The following is a 20,969-nucleotide window of genomic DNA, read 5'->3' as shown; positions in this document are numbered from 1 at the left end:
GATGAAAATTTAGAATGTTTTAAAGAAGATTGGGAACCATTTTTGCTTTACTTAAAGAATTATTTTTCTAATATGGACTTTTCAGTGGGGTTTGAAATACAGTAACAACAGCAGGTTGGGTTGGGTAAAATTAAGTAGTATTGTAAAGTATGTATGTTTTGAATTATAGCAATGGTTTATATGTATAGTTATTGTGAACCGCGCAGATAGGCAAGCAGGAAGTCAATATTTACTTATGTGTAGAATTAGATAAATGAATGTAACTTGAATGTAAAAGCCATTGTAAAATCCAAAAAAATTTAAAATGCAAAAAAAAAAAGTTTGGACATTGTTCACCAATAGCCTTGGTGAATAACTAAAAGCATCTTACAATTAACATCTCAGCCATATTCTGTTGTCATTGTATTGTTCTGTTAAATAATAATTGTGTTTCCAACTGATATTTTCTAGCATAGGAACTTTATGGGATCACAAAATGCTTGCATGATTATTGCTTTGCAGTGATTAGTAGTGGTAAATAAAATAATTTGGTCTTATTTAGATGTGACATTCATGCTTGGTCTTTGCCAATCAGGTTTCTGAAGAGGGAGGGATGTTGGCTGTGCCTTTTTACCCCTATGAATTATTATTTATACAGTATATCACTCTTTAACAAGAAAGAAATACTCAGAGCAGTTTACATAGAAAACAAATAAGATGGCTCCCTATCCCAGAGTGGCTCACAATCTAAAAAGCAACACAAGGTAGACACCAGCAATAGTCCCCAGAGGAACGCTGTACTTGGGTTGGATAGGGACAACTGCTCTTCCCCTCCTAAAAGTAAAGAAGCCTTTTAAAAGCACTTTTTTGTCCAGTTGGCAAGGGAGGTGACCACTGAGGAGTCTTGGTTCAGTGGAGCCAAAGTTCAGCTATGATGAATAAAAGAGATGAGAAAAAACTTGAGCGTGGATAACTTTTTTTTAAAAAAAGTGAGGGGGTGCTGTCAGTTGCCAAGAGGGTGTTCTGAAATATGACTGATAAGACTACTAGATGGCAGGTGTTTATTTCTCTGAAGATGCAGCTGATGGAAACATCAGTAAAGCAAAGGGAGAAATTCATATGTTAGTCCACAGTGCATTAAAGGGGCACATTATCCAACTGGAATTAAAAGTGCTTGACTAGATATGTCTTTAGGTCAATTCAGCCAAGACATTTTTATCTAAAAAATTAAATATAACTATTATTTAATAAATTGGAGTATCTGTACTGGGGACTCAAGTGCTTTTAGCTACAGGAGCTGCTTATCCTGGGAATGTCTGAACAGTCAGCACACAATGAGTCATGATGTTATCAGGCAATACCCACTATTCCAGACAGGTAACATCCTACAGGAGAGCATGACAAGGAAAGAGTGCAGGGAAATGATGCTGTTTGTAACAATAAAAATCCCAGAGTTAATAGGCTGGAGGGAGAAAAAGAGCTACAGCTATTTGGGCAGCAAATATGCAGCTACCTGACAAGTAGGTTTGTCTTACCATGTATGTAGATAGCTACAGCAGAGGCAGCCTTCAAAGACTAAAAGTTTCTCACATCTGGAGAGGCAGACCCAGCCACTTATTACTACTGAGAGCGCCTTCTTGAATTATAATGCCCCATTTATGGAAAAGCTCCCCCCTAAGGAGATTTGCTTGGCATCTGTTATGTCTTTTTAGCAAGGAACATTTTATTCACCTAGCCTTTTAAAATTATTTTAATTTTAATTGTTTTAAATTGAGAGCATTAACAGAGAATCCAAGTATCATATAAGGGTAAAGTGTGCCATCGAGTTGATGACGACTCCTGGCGTCCACAGAGCCCTGTGGTTGTCCTTGGTAGAATACAGGAGGGATTTACCATTGCCATCTCCCATGCAGTATGAGATGATGCCTTTCAGCATCTTCTCCTATATCGCTGCTGCCCGATCATATACTAATATTTTAATATAATCATAATAAAGCCATGTGTTTAAAAGACTATGCAATTGCATAAGTTTTAATAATACAGCATCAATAAAAATAGATACGTTTTAATAAAAAATTATACAAGATAATCATTTAAATAATCTCTATAGCCAACTGAAAAGATAGTTCATTTCAAAGATATCTTATTGCTGGTAAAATGGGAGAAGTACAAGTGGATATTCCCAGATGAAGTCTCATGTGCGAACATCTGATGAGTCCTATATTCTCACCATGCACGTTTCAACTCTGTCGAGCCTTCTTTAGTGGCAGTTTTCTGGAACCTCTTTCTACTAGTAGTATCTACCCACTATGAGGATTCAGCCAAAGGGAGAACAGCACAGCTCAATCCTCATGGTGTGTAGATAGTCTCATGTGGTAGGACAGATCCAGCAACAGCAGCAGCACTTACATTTATATACCACTCTATAGCCGGAGCTCACTAAGCAGTTTACAATGATTTAGCATATTGCGCCCCAACATTCTGGGTACTCATTTTACCGACCTCGGAAGGATGGAAGGCTGAGTCAACCTTGAGCCCCTGGTCAGGATCAAACTTGTAACCTTCTGGTTACAGGGCGGCAGTTTTACCACTGCGCCACCAGGGGCTCATAATACAGGGGATCCAGTATTACAACTTAAGCAATTGCATAGTCTTTTAAACACATGACTATTATGTTTTGTTTTCAATTGTACTTCTGAGTTGCTATTGGTTTTATTGTTTTAATGTTAGCTGTCCAATGAAAGTAGCAACTTCTAAGGGTGGGCAGCAGGCAACTTCTAAGGGTGGGGTACAAGTGATTTAAATAACACACACCTCATTATGGCAAATCGGTTCAGGCTGTAGTGAGTAGAAAGCCTGGCTTAGGCAGCTCAAACTAGACAGGTCTATGCATTACCCTCTGTTAAGAGGGTGCAAGCTACAAGCTGATTCAAGTCATTTTCAGTTTCCAAACCAAAAAAAGGTCATTTGCACGCTTACTATTGTGAATTCAAAAATTCATATGCAATAGGATATTCAAAAAACTAGAATTCAAAAAACTACATTATGCAACACAGTGCTTGGAGAATTTGGCATGTGGAGATCTCTGGAATATCTGCACTTTGATATGTAAATTCCAAGAAAGCAGAAACTGTGGTACCACTGTCATACAAGGATGATCACTCTGTACACCTCAAACCATGCAGCATGGTGCTACAAAATCTGCATTTGAGCAGGAAGTGATAAAGATATCTGACTGCTCTACTCCTGCAACTCAAGAGAATTTAGTGTTCTGATAGTGTTTAACTATCCCAAAGCGATAGTTAAAAGAACAAGTCTAAAAAAGCTTTCCTTCAGAGGACAGTGAATGTTCGTAGCAAGAGAGATATGCAAAAAAGTCTGATAAATGATGCCAAAATCGAGAGAGAAGAGCTGGTCTTGTGGTAGAAAGCATGAATTGTCCCCCTTTGCTAACCAGGGTCCTGGTTGCATTTTAATGTAAGACTACATGTGAGCACTGTAAGATATGGGGCTGCTGGGAAGAGTACCTGCATGCTTGCATGCAGAAGGTTCCAAGTTCCCTCCCTGGCATCTCCAAGATAGGGCTGAGAGAGACTCTTGCCTGCAACCCTGGAGAAGCCGCTGCCAGTCTTTGTAGACAATACTGAGCTAGATGGACAAATGGTCTCAGTATATGGCAGCTTCCTATGTTCCAGAGCAGAGGAGAAAACAAAAGGTACAGAACTTCTTCCACATGATGGAATTATAGATTATATCTATGTAAACTGCTTTGGGAACTTTTGTTGGTATATAAATATTCAGTATATAAATATTCGTCGTATGATGGCCCTCCAAAGAGTAGGTAAGAGCAGAATTCTAAACTTAGCTTAGTCCAATACAAATGCAAGCAAAGGAAACAGGGAAGGCATCACCAGTAATCCAAAGGCAGCAAACAGACAATTTCAAATAAAATATAAAGTACTGCCATGGTGCATCCAATTGGTATGTTGCTGCATACAGTAATGTCACATTAGAGGGATGAGAGCTATCCATTAAAATAACTCAGTTTAAGAGAAGATATGCATATAGTGTTTTTGCATGAGGTGCATTATAAGATGATATGAACAGAACTCTCAGACTTTTTTCTGGCAGTACACCAGCCTTGTGAAATTAAAAAACAGAAAAGTAGCAATTGTATTAGTTAACATATATAAAACATATATGTTAAATATATGTATATGTAACATACATAACATGTATGTGTTAACAAATGTTAAATAAATAGAGTTTTTAAAAATTAAGTTTGCAATAGGGGAAATAGCAGAGGATAAGAAAAGTTGAGCCATTCTAATTAAAGACAAACCGTGTCTCTCATTAGGGTCCAAATAGGCACCAAACCAGACACAAGAGGAGTTCTGTACAGAATTGTTCACCCAGCTGGAAAAGTTCAGAGGCAGAAATCTAATCCTAGTAGAAGATTACAATGCACTAATGGATCCCAACGGAGAGTGCTCGACCACAAAGAGAGTACCGATTACAAAAGCAAAATATATGTTTGAAATGGAGCAAAGAAATTAAATAGATTAATGGAGAAAATTAAATCCATCAGAAGAGGGTTATCTTTTTATTCAACCTCCCAAAAATCTCATTCAGAAATGTTTTGTACCCTTCCTATTTGCATTGGCAACAGAGATATCAGCGCGGTCTGAACCAGCAACAGGTGTGGATGACAGCAATATGCTGCAGAGTTTACAGTGCTTCTTGCAACCATCACTCACCAACTTCTCTGCTGTACTGCTGAGACACAGAGAGGGGTTGAACCATCACACAGAGGTAGCAGTTGTTTCCTTTTGCTTGCCTGTGCTGCTGTCCTCTGAGCAGTGTCACAGGGAGGACAGGATGAGAAAGAGTTGTAAAAAGCACCCACTGCTGCTTCTGATCACTCTATTTAACATACTGGTATACCGCCCAAAATTCATTGGGCAGTTTACCATAAAAGCAGTACAAATCAAAATAGAATTAAAACATTAAAATAATTTAAAATAAGTGTTAAAACTGTTAAAAACTATTAAAAGCTATACATTCATTAAAAGCCTGGGATGAACAGATGTGTCTTAATTGCCGTTTTTAAAAGGCATGCCCGCTTTCTTCCTGTTGCTCCCCTGCAACTGGTATTCAGAGGCATCTAGCCTCTGAGGCTGGAGGCGGCCTATAGCCACCAGACAAGTAGTCGTTGATAGACCTGTCCTCCATGAATTTGTCTAAGCCTGTTTTAAAGCCATCCAAGCTAGTGGCCATTACCACATCCTGTGGCAGAGAATTCCATAAATTAATGTGCTGTGTGAAAAAAAGTATTTCCTTTTGTTGGTCCTGAAATTCAAGGCCTTCAGTTTCATGGGAGTTTCCTAGTTCTAGTATTTCAGTTTCCTGGTTCTAGTGTTGTGAGAGAGGGAGAAAAATTGATCTGTACACTCTCTCCATTCCATGGATAATTTTATACACCCGTATCATGTTTTCCCATAGTAGTCTCTTTTCCAAACTGAAAAGCCCCAGATGCTGTAGCTTTGCTTTATAAGGTGCTCTTATATAAGGTGAAGGTGCTCTAGGCCTCTGGTCATCTTGGTTGCCTTCTCCTGCACCTTTTCCAGTTCTATAATGTCTTCATTCATTCTAGCACTAAGCCGGTTGTGCTGCCTGCCAGGCATATGAAAGAAAAATTCATCAGCATCAACCATCCTCCTCTCCTTTCTGAGGGTGAGGGGCAGCAATGAGACAAGCTGCCTTGCTAAAGTAAGGTACCCTTCTGCTGCCTGCCAGGCACACTAAAGAGTTAATGTATTCATTCTTGGCATGGCATTGCTCTCCTCCCCTCTTCTGAAATGCCATGAATGGGGTGAGGAGGAGCAGAAGCTGCCTCCGGATCCAGTCAGATAGGATGGGCTTGCCTGCGGGTCAGCGAAAAAGCCCCACAGGTCAGATCTGGCCTGTGGGCCTTAAATTGTGCAGGCCTAATATAGACAATACTGAGCTAGATAGACCACTGGCCTGACTCAGTTTAAGGCAGCTTCCTATGAACACAGTTTTGGCAGCGAGTACTTGATTCCAAGTCAGAAAACAAAATTAATCATCTTGAAATCTAGCAGTCTCTGCTTTAAAGTGAGAAAACCTGGTCCTAACACAGTGGGCTCTTCTCTTATGAATTCTAACATGCTGGTTCTAATCTGGTATTTTTTACATTCCGATCCAATTACTCTTCTCACTGCAGGTCTCCTTGCTTACACAGAATGCCATGACTTTGAGATAGGCCTTTTTTTAAAAAAAGGTTTAGACTGCACGAAGGGGTAGAATTGCTTTTTGATGTGCTCCTGCTGAGAATATGATAAATCCTTCAGCACCTGGAATACTTCAAAATGGGCTAGCACTTTGTCTTGAAAGAAGTTCCTTTCTCTATTGAAGAATTACAATGCGTTTCTGAAAGATGCCAGGCCGCCAGCCACCTATGAGCAAATCAAAACCAGTAGCTGAACCAACAGGAAAGGCTAGGTAGAAAAAGCAGGATTGCTACATAAAATCCAGAGGCCCTTCACCGTGACAGGATAATGCAACCATGACCATGAACCTGAGCTAGGAAAACATGAGACAAGCCAGAGCTTCTGCAGCAGAGTTTACCAGGCTACAACTATACACTAACATAAGCCAGGCATGCATACTCAACAGGCTGCCCATGAACTTAATCAGAGTATGTCTTATCCCAAAGGACTGAAACCATTCAAGTGGTCTGGGCATTATTTCACACTCTAACAAAGCAGCCTTTGTTCGTTTATATTCCCACCAGCCTCAAGAGCATGAGCAACACCAAACACACCAGAGCTTTCATCCACTTATGCCAGGAAGGGTGTGGGCCCATCTGGTCAGAAAATGTGTCCATCCACCCAGTCTAGAAATCAGGTTTCTGGTAGCAGTCTGTTCCAGACAGAGGAAGAGACTTCTGCCATGCCAAGTACAGCACCAAAGGTTTAACATTTGGCTCAGGAAGACACAGTACTGTGGATGACCTCTTACAAGTGAGATTGCGATGAGGTCAGTGGGTCTGTGCTTGAAGTGCAAAGATGCACTCACAAGCTGGAGCTATAACAGCTCAGTGTTAACAAGGGCTGCATTTATGCAGCTACAGAAGCAAGAGAGTTGTCTAACCACATGACTAGAAATCTATGCCCAAAACCCAAAGTGAGTGTATCAACTAACCCAGTGGACCCACTCATCTGAAACTCTGAGATAATGTATCTAATCTATTTCTTTAAGGTGTACCCATCGCTAATCCCATGTGTGGCAGCTTTTGCGAGAGTTCGTGAGCAAGCTGCCAGCAGGGGGAGAGGAAAGCGGTGGCACCAGCAGACAGGCTTGTGGGCGATGTGGGAAACAAAATGGTGGTGGTGAAAACTAGAGGCACAGATGCTCTGCGCCCAGCTCAGCTAGTTTATTATTAAAACTTCTTACCATTAACGACAAATCAGTTACTGTAATTACTTTCCAGAGTAAGAATTTTGCAGTGCCTCCCAGGGTTCCCATCTTCTGTTCACAAGAATGAGTCTAACTTTAGAAGTCTGACTCTCTAGGAGGAATATGCTGCACTCTAACCCTTCCCTGTTTCCCATGTTCAAGGGCTGTGCCTATGTAGAGCTCCCCAGTGGGCTATGTTAGGCACAAACCAATGACATGCTTTGGTACCAGTTCCCAGCTGCACTAGCTACTAGGCGTCTGCCAAAGCACACAGACTTTGAAAAGGGCAAACAAAGCTCTTCTTCCTCTTTTGTTGCCACCCCAACCCTGAGCTCCCTGATCTGCACTTGGCCATAGGGGAGTGAGTGAAGTGTACACTTCTAGAAACACAAGTCACCTCCACCACAGAAGTCCTCCCTACAGGCTAGAAAAATGTGTTACTACTGCCATCACCTCTGGCACAAGTCCTGGGTGTGCACTTGGTGCAAAGAGCGCCTGGCTTTCAGGGAACAAGTTTATTCCCTCAAAGCCAATGTGGCTGACCTGGAGAAGCTCAGGGAGGCAGAGAGATATGTGGATGAAACCCTTGGGGATGTGAGAGAGGCATCCCACTCCCAGGCGCTTCTGCTGTCATGAAGAAGAGGAAGCTAGCCTTGTGGTAGCAAGCATGACTTGTCCCCTTAGCTAAGCAGGGTCCACCCGGGTTGCATTTGAATGGGAGACTACATGTGAGCACTGTAAGATATTCCCCTTAAGGGATGGAGCCACTCTGGGAAGAACATCGAGGTTCCAAGTTCCCACTCTGAAGAGAGATTCCTGCCTGCAACCTTGGAGAAGCTGCTGCCAGCCTGTGTAGGCAATACTGAGACTAATGGTCTGATTCAGTATATGGCAGCTTCCTGTGTTCCTAAGAATGAAGGTCTAAGGGAAGGAGGACATCAGTCTGGGGAAGAGGGAAACAGCAGGGACCATTGATGCACCCATAAGAGTATGGCACAGAGGATACTCTTCTCAGGGGTGGGGGCCTCCTAGTAGTGGGTGGTTTGATTGTTAAGGGCATAGAGAGATGGGTTTGTAACCTGTGTAGACTACACAGTGACTTGCCTGCCTGGTGCGAAGGTTGCAGATGTCACGCTGTGTTTGTGTAGGCTGTTAGGCAGTGCTGAAGAGGAGTCAGCTGTCGCATTGCATGTCGGCACCAACTATGTTGGGAAATGCAGTCAGGGAGGTCCTGGAGGCCAAATTTAGGCTGCTAGGTAGTATACTGAAGTCCAGGAATCCCAGGGAAGCCTTCTCTGAAATGCTACCTCTTCCATGTGCAGGGAAAGTGAGACAGGTGGAACTGAGGGGTCTTAATGCATGGATGAGACGGTGGTGCCAGGAGGAGGAATTTAAATTTGTTAGGCACTGGGGTATGTTTTGGGGCAAGCAAAGGCTGTACAAAAAAGGATGGGCTCCACTTGTACCAAGATGGTATAAGACTGCTGGCGCTTGAAATCAAAATGGTCACAGGGCAGATTTGATTTGATTTCTATACCGCCCTTCCAAAAATGGCTCAGGGTGGTTTACACAGAGAAATAATAAATAAGATTTTAATTTTAAAATGATGCCTGGGGGATTGCTGACAGGAACTAGGTGGTATCGGCAAGCAAAATCCCCTAAGTTCTGAGGGTGCACATGTTTCGGATAAACCAGAAGGGGACAGGGTAGAACCAGGAGCTGAGCAGAACGAAACACATGACAGCTGGGCAAACCTGTCAAATGATGGTAAGGGAGACAGCACATGCCATTACCAGGTAAGAGTCTATATAGACAATAAGTGTCTATATAGCAATGCAAAAAGCCACAGGGAGAGTAGCGCTGTATATTAAAGAAGGGATAGATTCCAACAAGCTAGAAAACCTAGGTGGACCTGACTCCTCCACAGAATCATTATGGGGGACAATATGAGGACTGAAAGGAAATGTGTTGCTAGGTACGTGCTATCACCCTCCAGATGAAAACTCTGAGAGTGACCTGGAGTTGGAGAAGCAAATCAGAGAGGTGTCAAAGAGAGACAGAGCTGTAATAATGGGTATATGTTGGGTATATAGAAGTCTAGAGGATGCTCAGCTAGTGCTCAGTAGTGACTAGTTGAGCCTCAGTAGCTTAATAGGCCTTTGAATGTATGGCACAAAAGAACTACCCACACAGACTGGGTAAATTCACATTCAGGTAATGAAAGAGGCAAATTTTCTAGATATGCTAAATGACTGTGCCTTAGAACAGTTAGTCACGTAACCAACCAGAGAGATGGTGACCTTGGACTTAACCCTGAGTGGTGCTCAAGACCTGGTGCAAGATGTCAGAGTTGCAGTACCACTGGGGAACAGTGACCATAGTGTGATCCAATTCATTATATATTCAAGTGGAGAATTGTCAAGGAAGCCCAACACAGATGCATTGGACTTCAGAAGAGGAAACTTCTAAAAAAAATGAGGAGACTGGTTAAAAGGAAGCTGAAAGGGCAAGTCAGGAGGGAAAGTCAGGCATGGTGGAACTTATTTAAAACCACAATAGCAGAAGCTCAGTTGGAATGTATACCAAGAAGGAGGAAGGTACCACCAAGTTCAGCAGGATGCCAGCGTGGCTAACAAGTAGAGTCAGCGAAGCTATAAAAGGAAAGAAGACTTCCTTCAGAAAATGGAAGTCCTGCCCAAATGAAGACAACAGGAAGGAACAAACTATGCCAAAAGAAATGCAAGGCGACAATAACGGGTGCAAAAAGAGTTTGAGGAGCATATAGCTACAAGTGTCAAGGAGAACAACAAAAACTTCTTTAAATATATCAGTAGCAGAAAACTTGCCAGGGAGGTGTTTGGATCCTTAGATGAGGAGGCCGTGAAAGGGATTATTAAGGAGGTTAAGGAGATTGCAGAAAAGCTGAATGAGTTCTTTGCATCTGCCTTCATGGCAGAGGATACTGACCATATACCCTCTCAGGAAATGAGCTTCTCAGGTTTAGAGACTGAAGAACCGGGCCAATTTGAGTTGACAAGGGAAGATGTTCTTAAATGTCCTGAAAAACTAAAAATTAGCAAATCACCAGAGCCAGATGGCATCCACCCAAGAGTTCTGAAGGAACTCAAATGTGAAACTGCTGATCTATCAAAAATATGTAACTTCTCCCTACAATCAGGCTCTGTACAAGAGGACTGGAAAGTAGCCAATGTAACTCTGATTTTCAAAAAGGGTTCCAGGGGGCATCTGGGAAATTACAGGCCAGTTAGCTTGACTTCGATGCTGGGTAAATTCAAGGAAAGCATATTTAATGACAAAATTGTTCAACATATAGAAGAAAAGGTCTTGCTGAAGGAGAACCAGTGTAGCTTCTGCAAGGGCAATCTTGCCTCACTAACCTTTTGTACTTCTTTGAGAGTGTCAACAGGAATGTGGATAAAGGTGATCGGGTTGACACAATATACTTGGAGTACTGCATACAGTTTTGGTCACTGTATCTTAAGAAGGATATTGTAGAACTGGAAAAGGTGCATAAGAGAGCAACCAAGATGATCAGGGGCCTGGAGCACCTACCTTATGAGGCAAGGATACAGCATCTGGGGCTCTTTACTTTTGAAAAGATGCGACTAAGGGGAGATGTATAACATTATGCATGGAGTGAAGATAGTGGAAAGACATTTTCCTTCCTCTCTCAACCCTAGAATCACAGTTCATCCCATGAATCTGAAGGTCAGGAAATGTAGGACCGACAAGAGGAAGCACCTTTTTTACACAGCACATAATTAATCTATGGAATTCTTTGCCATGGGATGTAGTGATGGCCACTAGCTTGGATGGCTTAAAAAAGGGACCAATACAAATGCATAGAGAACAGATCTATCAGTGGCTACTAGTTTGGTGTCTGTGGGCCACCTCCAGCCTCAGAGGCATGATGCCTCTAAATACCGGCCGCAGGGGAGGAACAGCAGGAGAGAGGGCATGCCCTCATCTCTTGCCTGTGGGCTCCCCTAGAGGCATCTGGTGGGCCACTGTGTGAAAGAGGATGCTTGACTAGATAGGCCTTGGGCTCAATCCAGCAGGGTTGTTCTTAGTTTCTTATGATGCAGTGGGAGTCATATTCTTTCCTGTGGCTTGGTCCTCCTGATAACAGATCCTTTGGGACAGAAATAAGAGATCCCAGTGCAGCTTAACTCACCTGAGGTTTAATGTTCACTGTCTCCACAGCATTCTCGTTCAGCCATTTCACATCAATTTCCACATCAAAGTGCCCAATGTTGCATACAATGGCATCATCTTTCATCTGCTCAAAATGTCTGGAATGAAGCAGAGTTTTTTTTCAGGGATAGACATTCATTCTATCTTGTATCATGGACATTGATAGACACAGGTCATGCAGAGGTAAACCTAATCCCATGAACCCCACCCCATGTTATAAGTTTTATTACCAATTAATATTCAGGCATTTTGCTATGTGGTTATGATATCTTGTTTAAACTTCAAAGACATAAGGATTTATACAATCCATCTGCACTAAGACAAAACAAGCCCCAAGTGTTCGACACATACTGCGTCTGCTCAAGTCAAGCTCAAACTAAAAAGTACTCACATGTTCTCTTACTGCTCCCAAAATTCAATATAAGACCGGAACAGGGAAAGGGGATTAAATTAACCATCACACACCAATACAGGCTGCTAACCTTGCCCAAACAACCCACCTTCACTATGCCACTTATGTTTATCCCAGTTATATGTTTCTAGCCATGGGATAAAACCAGTATAACTGACAGTTATTTTGCAGTTCATATTCAGCGGAGTTTGTACTCAAAGTGGCAGGATATTAGAGACTACTAGCTGGCCTGGCACAGAGCATCTGTGCACTAGTTCTCCCTATCTCCCCCGCTTGCTGATCTGCATGTGCACAGGGAGCCTCAAAATAGGCCAGAAATGGCCCGACCTGTCATTTGGGTGGCAGGAGGGTCCAAGTAAGGAGGTATCGCCCCCTCCACTGCTATTCCTGCCTCTGTTGCCTCTCTTCTGTGCCCCACCATGTGGTTCTCTCTACCCTCCCATCGGCCGATCCAGCCCCCTGCCCTTCCTTAAGCCGCCAATGTGAGCCAACAGAAGGAGCTTTCGCCCACCCTCTCTGCCGCTGTCTCAGTCTAAGGTTGTACCTGTCAATCCCTGCCCCCGCATTTTCATTGGTCATGGCTGCAGTGGGGGTGGGGCTTGCCACATATGTTCTTAGCCTTGTGTAGAGATGGAGAGGGCAACCGTCCCTGGTCCAGATTCAGCCCCAAAGTCACCAGACCAACAGCATAAGATTAAGCCTATTGTACAAGTCCCTGTTTCACTAGCTGAGGGACATGATCTATATACTTCTGCAGGCAATAAGCATATTCACCCCCATCACGATCTCTGGACATTTTTATTTATGTAGTAAGTTTGAGTGATTTAGGAAGCAAGAAGAGAATGGGTGCGATGCAGATTTAAATACCACATGTTGGAATAACTTAAGTGAACCAAATACTTTATTTAAAAAAGACAGGCAGAATAATTAGGGCCTGAGAAGATCATATTCTCTAAGACAATTGAAAGTTGGAAATTTTTTCCATGAGGCCGAGTGTGGTGACTCATCATGCCAACTTGCAATCCAGTTGCACTGGCAAAACATGACATTGAGGTCAAAACCATATGCACACCATCAGAGGAACTATGTCAGGGAGCCAGTTCTTTCATAAGTCCTCTGCACATCTGTTTCACAGCACACAAAGACATAGGGATAGAAGTCCTTTGCTTAAGATGTACAATACCTCCCCTGCACAATATCTGCACATCCAGTGGTGGTAACAAATATGTTGCCTTCTTTGCAAGCCTCTTCCATTGTTGTAACTTCATAACCTGTAGATAAAGTATAATACATAATCCCTTATATCCTTGGTCCTCTTTGCACATTACATATTTATAAGTACACCTAATTATATTGAGAGAGAGAGAGAGAGAGAGAGAGAGAAGCAAACATTTATCACGCAGGCGCACCCATCAGGAGCCAGAGTTGGCTGATACTTGCAGATCCAGGTTTGCCCTTTATAATGTATGCAACAACTCCATGAATTTCAACCAATTACCTTCATCCTTGCCTGTTCTGATTTTACAAAGTACTTTGTTTTCTTTCACTGTTAGATCATGCTAGGCAGTTACTTTCAAAGATCCTGCCTGCTATTTATTGGTTCTTGAATATTCATCACATTTGGGTCTTTCCTGCCCTTCTTCCCAAGAGCTCAGGTTAGTGTAGATACGGTTGTATCATTTTATCCTAACCCCTCTGCAAGTTAGGTTGGCTGAGAAGTAGTGAATTGGAGAATAGAAAAGCACAGAACCACAATGTAATGAAAATCCATCACCATCCTTTTTGTGTGCTTCTAATGCTTCTGCTTTGGAGCCAGCAAGGGTGAAATCAATGTTTCCTAACAAGGCAGAGTCCTGAAGCATTTGAAGAATTGGCTTTCATCATGGGCAGAGTGCCTTTCTTGCACCACTGAAGGACCACACCTTGTTTCTACATACTCAGGATTAAGAACAGGGCTTCCATCCAGACATTAGCCCTAGTATCCTACATTTGCAAGAGCCCCAAACCAATCCCCAGTAATGTTTAGTGCAGGGTAGGCAATCTTGGCAAACTGCTGTTGAAAATCATGGGAGTTGTAGTTCAACAACAATTGGAGAGCCACGGTTGCCTACCCTGGTTTAGTATATCCTTTTATAGGTAGGATTGCATCATTTAGACAATCCCAAAAAATTTTGATCAGTGAAGTAAGTGACATATTTTGTAAAAAATGTTACTCTAATGTTACTCCCCATCTCTGACAATTTAAAAAAAACATTTGAAAACACACCTCTGCATCCAAGCTTTTTCAGTTCTTTAAAATTTCAAGGTTTTAATCTATGGGTAATTTTTAAATTGTTAAATTGTTTTAAGTTTTTGTATAGGTTTTAACTTGTTTTATGCTTTTGTTAACCACCCAGAGATGAAAGTTTGGGGTGGTGTACAAATTTGACTAATAAAATAAAATAAAATAAGTGCAGCAAGTATCATGTTACAAGAGGTTTTCCCTCCCATGTGAGAAGGGAGGGGAAATACTTTTTCTAAGCTGTCTGTTATAGTAGGAAGGTATATAAAGCAAGGCTGTTCCCTTTAGCACTATTTTTCCTCATATATAAGTTTATGCAGATGTAGCCAACCAACCAATATGGTTAACCAAGACTTCTTTATTCAGGTGATAACCTGAACTATTCCAAATAACTTCTCCCCCCACCCCACCCCTATTTTAGCTTGGATTCTATGCATTTTATTATTTGAAATTTTGTTCCCACCCCACCCCCAGCACCCCTAAATTGGTTTGAACCATTATTTCCTCTACTTTAATCTGGCTTACAAACATACTTAGGGTGCCACCAAGAACAAAAAGCCACTTTGACACACATGTTCTTCTGATTCTCACCTTCCATGGCTGCCTGCAGCGCATTGATTGGATCAATTTCCGTGATGATGACCCTAGCACCAAAGCTTCTCAGGGCTTGAGCACAGCCTTTGCCAACATCACCATAGCCTGCCACAATGGCCACTTTCCCTGCAATCATTACGTCTGTGGCACGCTTAATGCCGTCAATGAGGGATTCTCGGCAGCCATAGAGATTATCAAATTTACTCTAGGGAGGAAGACAAACTTTTGAAAAAACTGAAGCACACTTTCTAAATATAAAAGATATCCTGAATACATCACAATGTCATATGTATGTCAGGCTGCTAAAGGTAATCTAAAAGCCTCCAGGTCCCATCAATTCAAAACATTTCCATTTTGGTTTCACAAAACCATGTGATGAGCTGTTTGTCTAGAACATGGGTTCCCAAACTGTGGTACTCCAGATGTAGCTGAACCACAACTCCCACTATCCCCAGCCACAATAAACTAGGACCACAGGTTGGGAAGCCCGATCTAGAAAGCGTCAAGTATTTATTTATTTTTAAGAGTCAAAATAGTTGTTATCCAAAGCCATGTATACTTTTCAAAAGACAAGCATCTTGGATGAAATTTCACTCTTGACCCAATAGCATACTGCAGTGTCAGCATGTAAAGAGAAGGTTCCCAAAACAAGGCCGGGGTCTCTCATTGTACTGATTTCCACTAATCGGGCTATGGAAATTACTGAATGTCATATTGCACCCCAAACAGACCTTCATGAAAACTGATATCTTCTCTGTGACACGATGTTGTTCCTAGATGAATGCCATTACCTTACCTACTTTGTGTCCAAGGAACAGGATGTCTCAACAATGGGAATTATTAGACTGTGAGCAGGGACTTATGTTCTCTATTTTTGTATTGCACTGAGTGTATATCAAGTGCTTTTTATTTTAAAAAGTGATGACTCCTCCTCTCTCTACTAATAGGGAGTGCCAAACAACATGCTTTGGTGACAGCACGTGATTAGCATGCACTAAGTCCCAGGGTTTAATCCCTGGCATCTCCAGATTAAAAAAGGATCAAGGAGTAGGTGATAAAAAGACCTTCTCTCCAAGATTCTGGTGAGTCAGAGAAGACAATATTGGGCTAGACAGAGCAATGGCTGTATTGGTTCAATATATGGTAGCTTCCATATATTCAAATAAATCCACGAGCTCTGCTTCCTGTCAAGAGCTCCAGGTTCATGGTATTGATGCTAAGCATACAAGGTGACTACACCATACGTGTACCACCACAGGTTGTACCTCCTGCTATAGGAGAGACACAGGGATAAGAGAAGGTTGAAAGACCAGTCAGTCTGAGTTTAAGGCTACTGCTAAAATAGGAAAAAAACATGCAAAAGGAGACAGCAACTGCAGCCTACAGAACCTCAGAGTCCAAGAAACAAACTTGCTTTATTTTTTTTGCCATATTATAGCCTTTCATGTTCCCATTTCCTTTTAAGAGCCTCAGTTTCCAGTCTGCTCTCAGTAGGGACAAGACCTGCATGCACAAAGGGATATGTAGTCTAGGTGGGCTGCTTTTAAAGATGGCTTACAAACTTCAGCTGGTACAGAATGTGACTGCAAAGATGCTAAAGGTACTAGGTAGCATGAACATACATAATCAATTTTACATCTGTGACACATACATCAACAGTTTTACATCTTGTGGTGATACTTGTAGCCTTATAGATATGCATTTTGTTTGACTATAATTTGTTCTCTACATGTATTTACCAACATACTCATATAAAGCAATATGTTCATTGCTTTTTAGAAAAGAAATGGGAATTATTGTACCTATACATGTATACATTTGCAATACTAAGCCCATTGTATTGATATTAGCAATAGAAGTCCTTTCCACCAGCCAATTAGTGGTGCTATCTATATCCATTTGTTCTTATTTATCAGATTATGAAAAAATAACACAAGGACACCTAGAGTGTAAAATACAAACCCCTGTAAATGACCAGTTTAGGTCAAAATGTATTTGGTGTATCGTGTGTCTCTAGGACAGGGTTTCTCAACGTGTGGGTCCCCAGATGTTACTGGACTTCAACTCCCATAATCCCCAGCCCCAGTGGCCTTTGGTTGGGAATTATGGGAGCTGAAGTCCAACAACATCTGGGGACCCACACGTTGAGAAACCCTGCTCTAGGACTTATGAAGACACCTTACTTTGGAATTTATTATCACCTTGAACACTAAATAAGACTGTCTTTGTGGCTCTCTCTCCATGGATGGAAGAAGCCTCGACTCTAATGGATACTGTGGACTGTGTTCTAGATACTCTTTGTCCTTCCCTCATTGAAGAACTATTCCCTTTTGTATGCTGATGAGATTGGACTTGAGATATACTTTGCTAACAATCATAGGATTTGATCATATATGAAATTCACAAGTTTTCATGGCTTTTCAGTCAACTTATTTCTAGTGTTTAATTGTGTATGTTTTATGTTTTTAATAACTGTTTTTAAAATGTTTAATTTTTAATAAGTGTGCCAATTTATACATATTATAATATATATATTTTAGGGACATTATTGGATTCTCTGTGGATTGTTGCTTCATTTTCTGAATCCAACTAACTCTCTGTTGTAGTCCAACAACATCTGGATCCCCAACCAAGGCTGGGAACCCCATGTCCTAAACGGAACAGAAACAAAGTAAAAACATCAGATAGAATAAAATAAAAGCCAGAAGCTATGTGACAAGCTTACCTTGGTGACAGAATCATTGACATTGATAGCAGGCAACTTCAGGGTTCCATTGGTTTTCATTTTATAGAGATTATGGACCCCAGTTGTGGTCTCCTCAGAGACTCCTTTGATTCCTGCAAGAAAGAATCTAGAAGTGTTACCCGGATGACATGTTACAAGTGCAAGCCTTCAAAGTTCATGTGTTTGTATCTCTAGAAATAGGGATCTATATCACGCATCCCAATATTCCTAAACAGGCTTCTTTAGAACACTTCACAGGCATGAAGGCAAGAATCTTTTTCATGTGAGATGGAGGCCAGAGTGTTCTAGATTTGTATTGTCCCCATCTCAGCAAAAGCCTTTTAAAAAGATAATTCCAGAATGTGAAATGTATCAGGAAGCAAGTCCCTCAGGAATCTTCAAAGGAGATACAGTATCCAGAACAATTTGCTAAGAACATGAATCACAGCTTTCTCATTCATATCCAATGCTGTTCTGACTTGGTGACTGGCAACCAAAGAGTTTCACAATTAACAAGCGTTTGAGGGGGTGCACCCTCTCTCCATGGTAGCACACATAAAGCTTCATGTTCAGTTCCTGGCATCATCAGTTTAAAGTGACCTCAGGTACCAAGGCTAAGAAAGACCTTTGCCCAAGACCTTGGAGAGTCACTACCTGTCAGTATCTAGTGCAATAGATAATGGTCTGATTCAATATAAAGCAGCTTTGTCATGGAGAATATCATAACTCATCCTTCCCACTCCCCCACCCCACTTCTTTATATTAAAAATCTATTTTAAAGGTGGATGTTCCAAGGCAAAAACACAACCACCCCACAACTTTTGAGACACTAATCAGCTTGGCAGCACAACAAAAAGGCCAGTTTTCCCATATGGTAGGAGAACAACCCATGTTCCACTCATTGCTTCACCTGACAAATGAATCATACTCTGTGCTGCAATACAGCAGATTATGGGAACAACTAACAGTGGGCAGCATCCCAATGCATACTTCTACATACTCTTCCCTTCCTCTGCAGCCTACTGTGCCCGCCACCGCCACCGCCAAATGTTACTGAGAGTTGGGGAACCCTTAGGCAGAGGTGTCCTTAAAGAGCCCTGGTGGGGTACAGGGCCTGAGGCAAATCAGCCAGTGTGTGGGCTCCTTCCATTTAATTCTAATGGCAGCAACAAGAGCAGGGCCCAGCCACTCACCCTGCTTACCCTACCCTAAGGACAGCCCTGCCCTTCAGTAGCATATTTCCAGGGGAAGCAGAGGGAGGGGGGTTGGCAACAGTTGCTCCTCCCCACTTCCATGATTGCAACATCGTCTATTTGCCAAAGTACTATTCAGGACGTTGCCTACTAGGCAGTGCCTAGTATGTTGAGAGTATTATATCAAGATGGCACCACTTGCAAACAGTTCCTCCAGTTGTTCATGACACTGCAGTGCTTAAATTTTAGACAATGACAAAGCTAGTTCATCATTATACAACAGCTAAGCAAGGGGAGTCAGGGTGGTTCACACATTAATTGCCAAGGCAGTACAGCCCTCATGAAGTACTTGCCACTTGTTTCTAGTGAGGAAGAGGTTAATCTGAAAGTTGCATACTGTGACTAAAACAAAGATTGAAAACATGGGGTTCAATCTTAAAAAGAGGCACTACAAAGCTCAGTACATAGTACAAAGGTCACACATGCAGATGGAAGAGACCAGAATTACTGCCAATTCCGTACGTGTCTCTAATCATTTTGGGGAGCTTGCAGAAGAAGATTCACAAGGCCCATTTGAAACAAAAAATGCTTTCTAGTGAACTAAATGCCATGAAATAGCTTTCCTGACAGATATGAAGTTTGTAGCAAATGCCCTGTTTACATAATCCCACATTTATCACTAGACAAGTTTTAGAAATATTCCTGGTGCTCCTTCACATATAGGAATATACAAAATGATAGCCTGGCATGCATATTTCTAGCAGTATTCACTTTGCAGTGTTGTCCTTTCAAACAGTAAATATTTGTCTGCTCCTGGGTCACATTAATACCAGATTTAGCCTTGGAGGCGGAAGAGGAAGATGGGAAACCATATAATGGCAGAAGGAGAAAATTAAACACGTACTATAAGTTTCACTTATTACTGTAGGAAACCACATTCTTGGGGAGACTTCAAATATAGATCAACTGAGTTTTTAATGGAAAAGCAATCAGAAAAATAGAGATTGAGATTATGTCTTCTGTTTGGGCTTTGTCAAACCAAACCAAGTCAATGACTTTAGACAGGTGGAAATGGTGAGTTTTGTTGGTCTAGGATTGGCAATAGGCTTGGAAATGCAAGCTGGCATATTTGGGGACAACATATGCTCAAGGGCTATATTAGTATTTTATTGGGGTGGCAGGAGTCACACATTTGATAACTAAGACAATTTTCATTGAGAAATAATGTTTGCCATTAAGGATCTTGACATTTCCAAACACACCAGGCACTCCAAGTCAGAAAAAATCACTACTTATACTGGCAGTCTTATTTAATTCTGCACAAACACCTCAATCACACTAGAAACTGAAGGGACATGGTACGTAGGAAGCTGCCTTATACCGAATCAGACCATTGGTCCACCTAACTCAGTACTGTGTCTACACTGACTGGCAGCAGCTCTTCTATGTTTCGGGCAGGAATCTTTCCCAACCCTACCTGGAGATGCCAGAAATTGAAAAGGGAACATTCTGCATGCAAGCAGGCGCTCTACCACGGAGCTAGGACTCCATCCCCTCAAACCTACTAATTGCCTTCTTGATGGGGAAGATTGGCAAAATCCATCAGGATGGTTACTACAAAGTAAACCAACAGAATGGAAGTAATCTTGTGTAGATTTGGCAAAAATGGAGAGAAATAAACTTAAGAGGATTGCTAAAGTAAGAGAAACAAAATTTGCATTCATGTCATGAAAACCAGACCAATGCCAATCACCAACAACACACAGCAGAAGACATTACCAAAGCATTTATGCAGAATGTATATGTAAATGTATGGGTGCAGTAGCACTAACTAACAGAACATTCTGATAGAAGTTGGGTTGGAGAACAAGAGTAACAGGACAGGATACCACCTAATTCTAGGAAGACTTGAACGGCTTTAGAAAGAGGCAATGGCCCTGTCCAGATGTAAGACAGAGCCAAGATTAAATCGTGGCTCCACACAGCATCCCCAAACCTCAGGAGCACATGCTCCTCCCCCTCCTCTTTGCGAATGAGGCTTGAAAGAATTCTACTTCAAATTCTGTTTAAGAACAAGCCAAGGTAACTTGT

The 20,969-nt window shown here is 41.8% G+C and overlaps 1 protein-coding gene across 1 annotated transcript in view; it reads right to left on the bottom strand.

The window, feature by feature from the left end:
* The window catches only part of AHCY (adenosylhomocysteinase), a 47,093-nt gene that overhangs the window by 10,927 nt on the left and 15,197 nt on the right, over window positions 1–20,969 (bottom strand). The window contains exons 5-8 of the mRNA XM_053243655.1: window positions 17,686–17,798; window positions 14,958–15,165; window positions 13,269–13,356; window positions 11,654–11,771 (exon numbers count right to left, since the gene is read on the bottom strand). Of these exons, the coding sequence (XP_053099630.1) occupies window positions 11,654–11,771; window positions 13,269–13,356; window positions 14,958–15,165; window positions 17,686–17,798 (527 nt within the window). The remainder of the gene's footprint in view (window positions 1–11,653; window positions 11,772–13,268; window positions 13,357–14,957; window positions 15,166–17,685; window positions 17,799–20,969) is intronic.

The sequence above is a fragment of the Hemicordylus capensis genome, chromosome 4, assembly GCF_027244095.1.
Source record: "Hemicordylus capensis ecotype Gifberg chromosome 4, rHemCap1.1.pri, whole genome shotgun sequence".
Classification (NCBI taxonomy): Eukaryota; Metazoa; Chordata; class Lepidosauria; order Squamata; family Cordylidae; genus Hemicordylus; species Hemicordylus capensis.
Note: the sequence above shows the minus strand (reverse complement) of the source record. Positions and strands in the feature narration are given on the sequence as shown.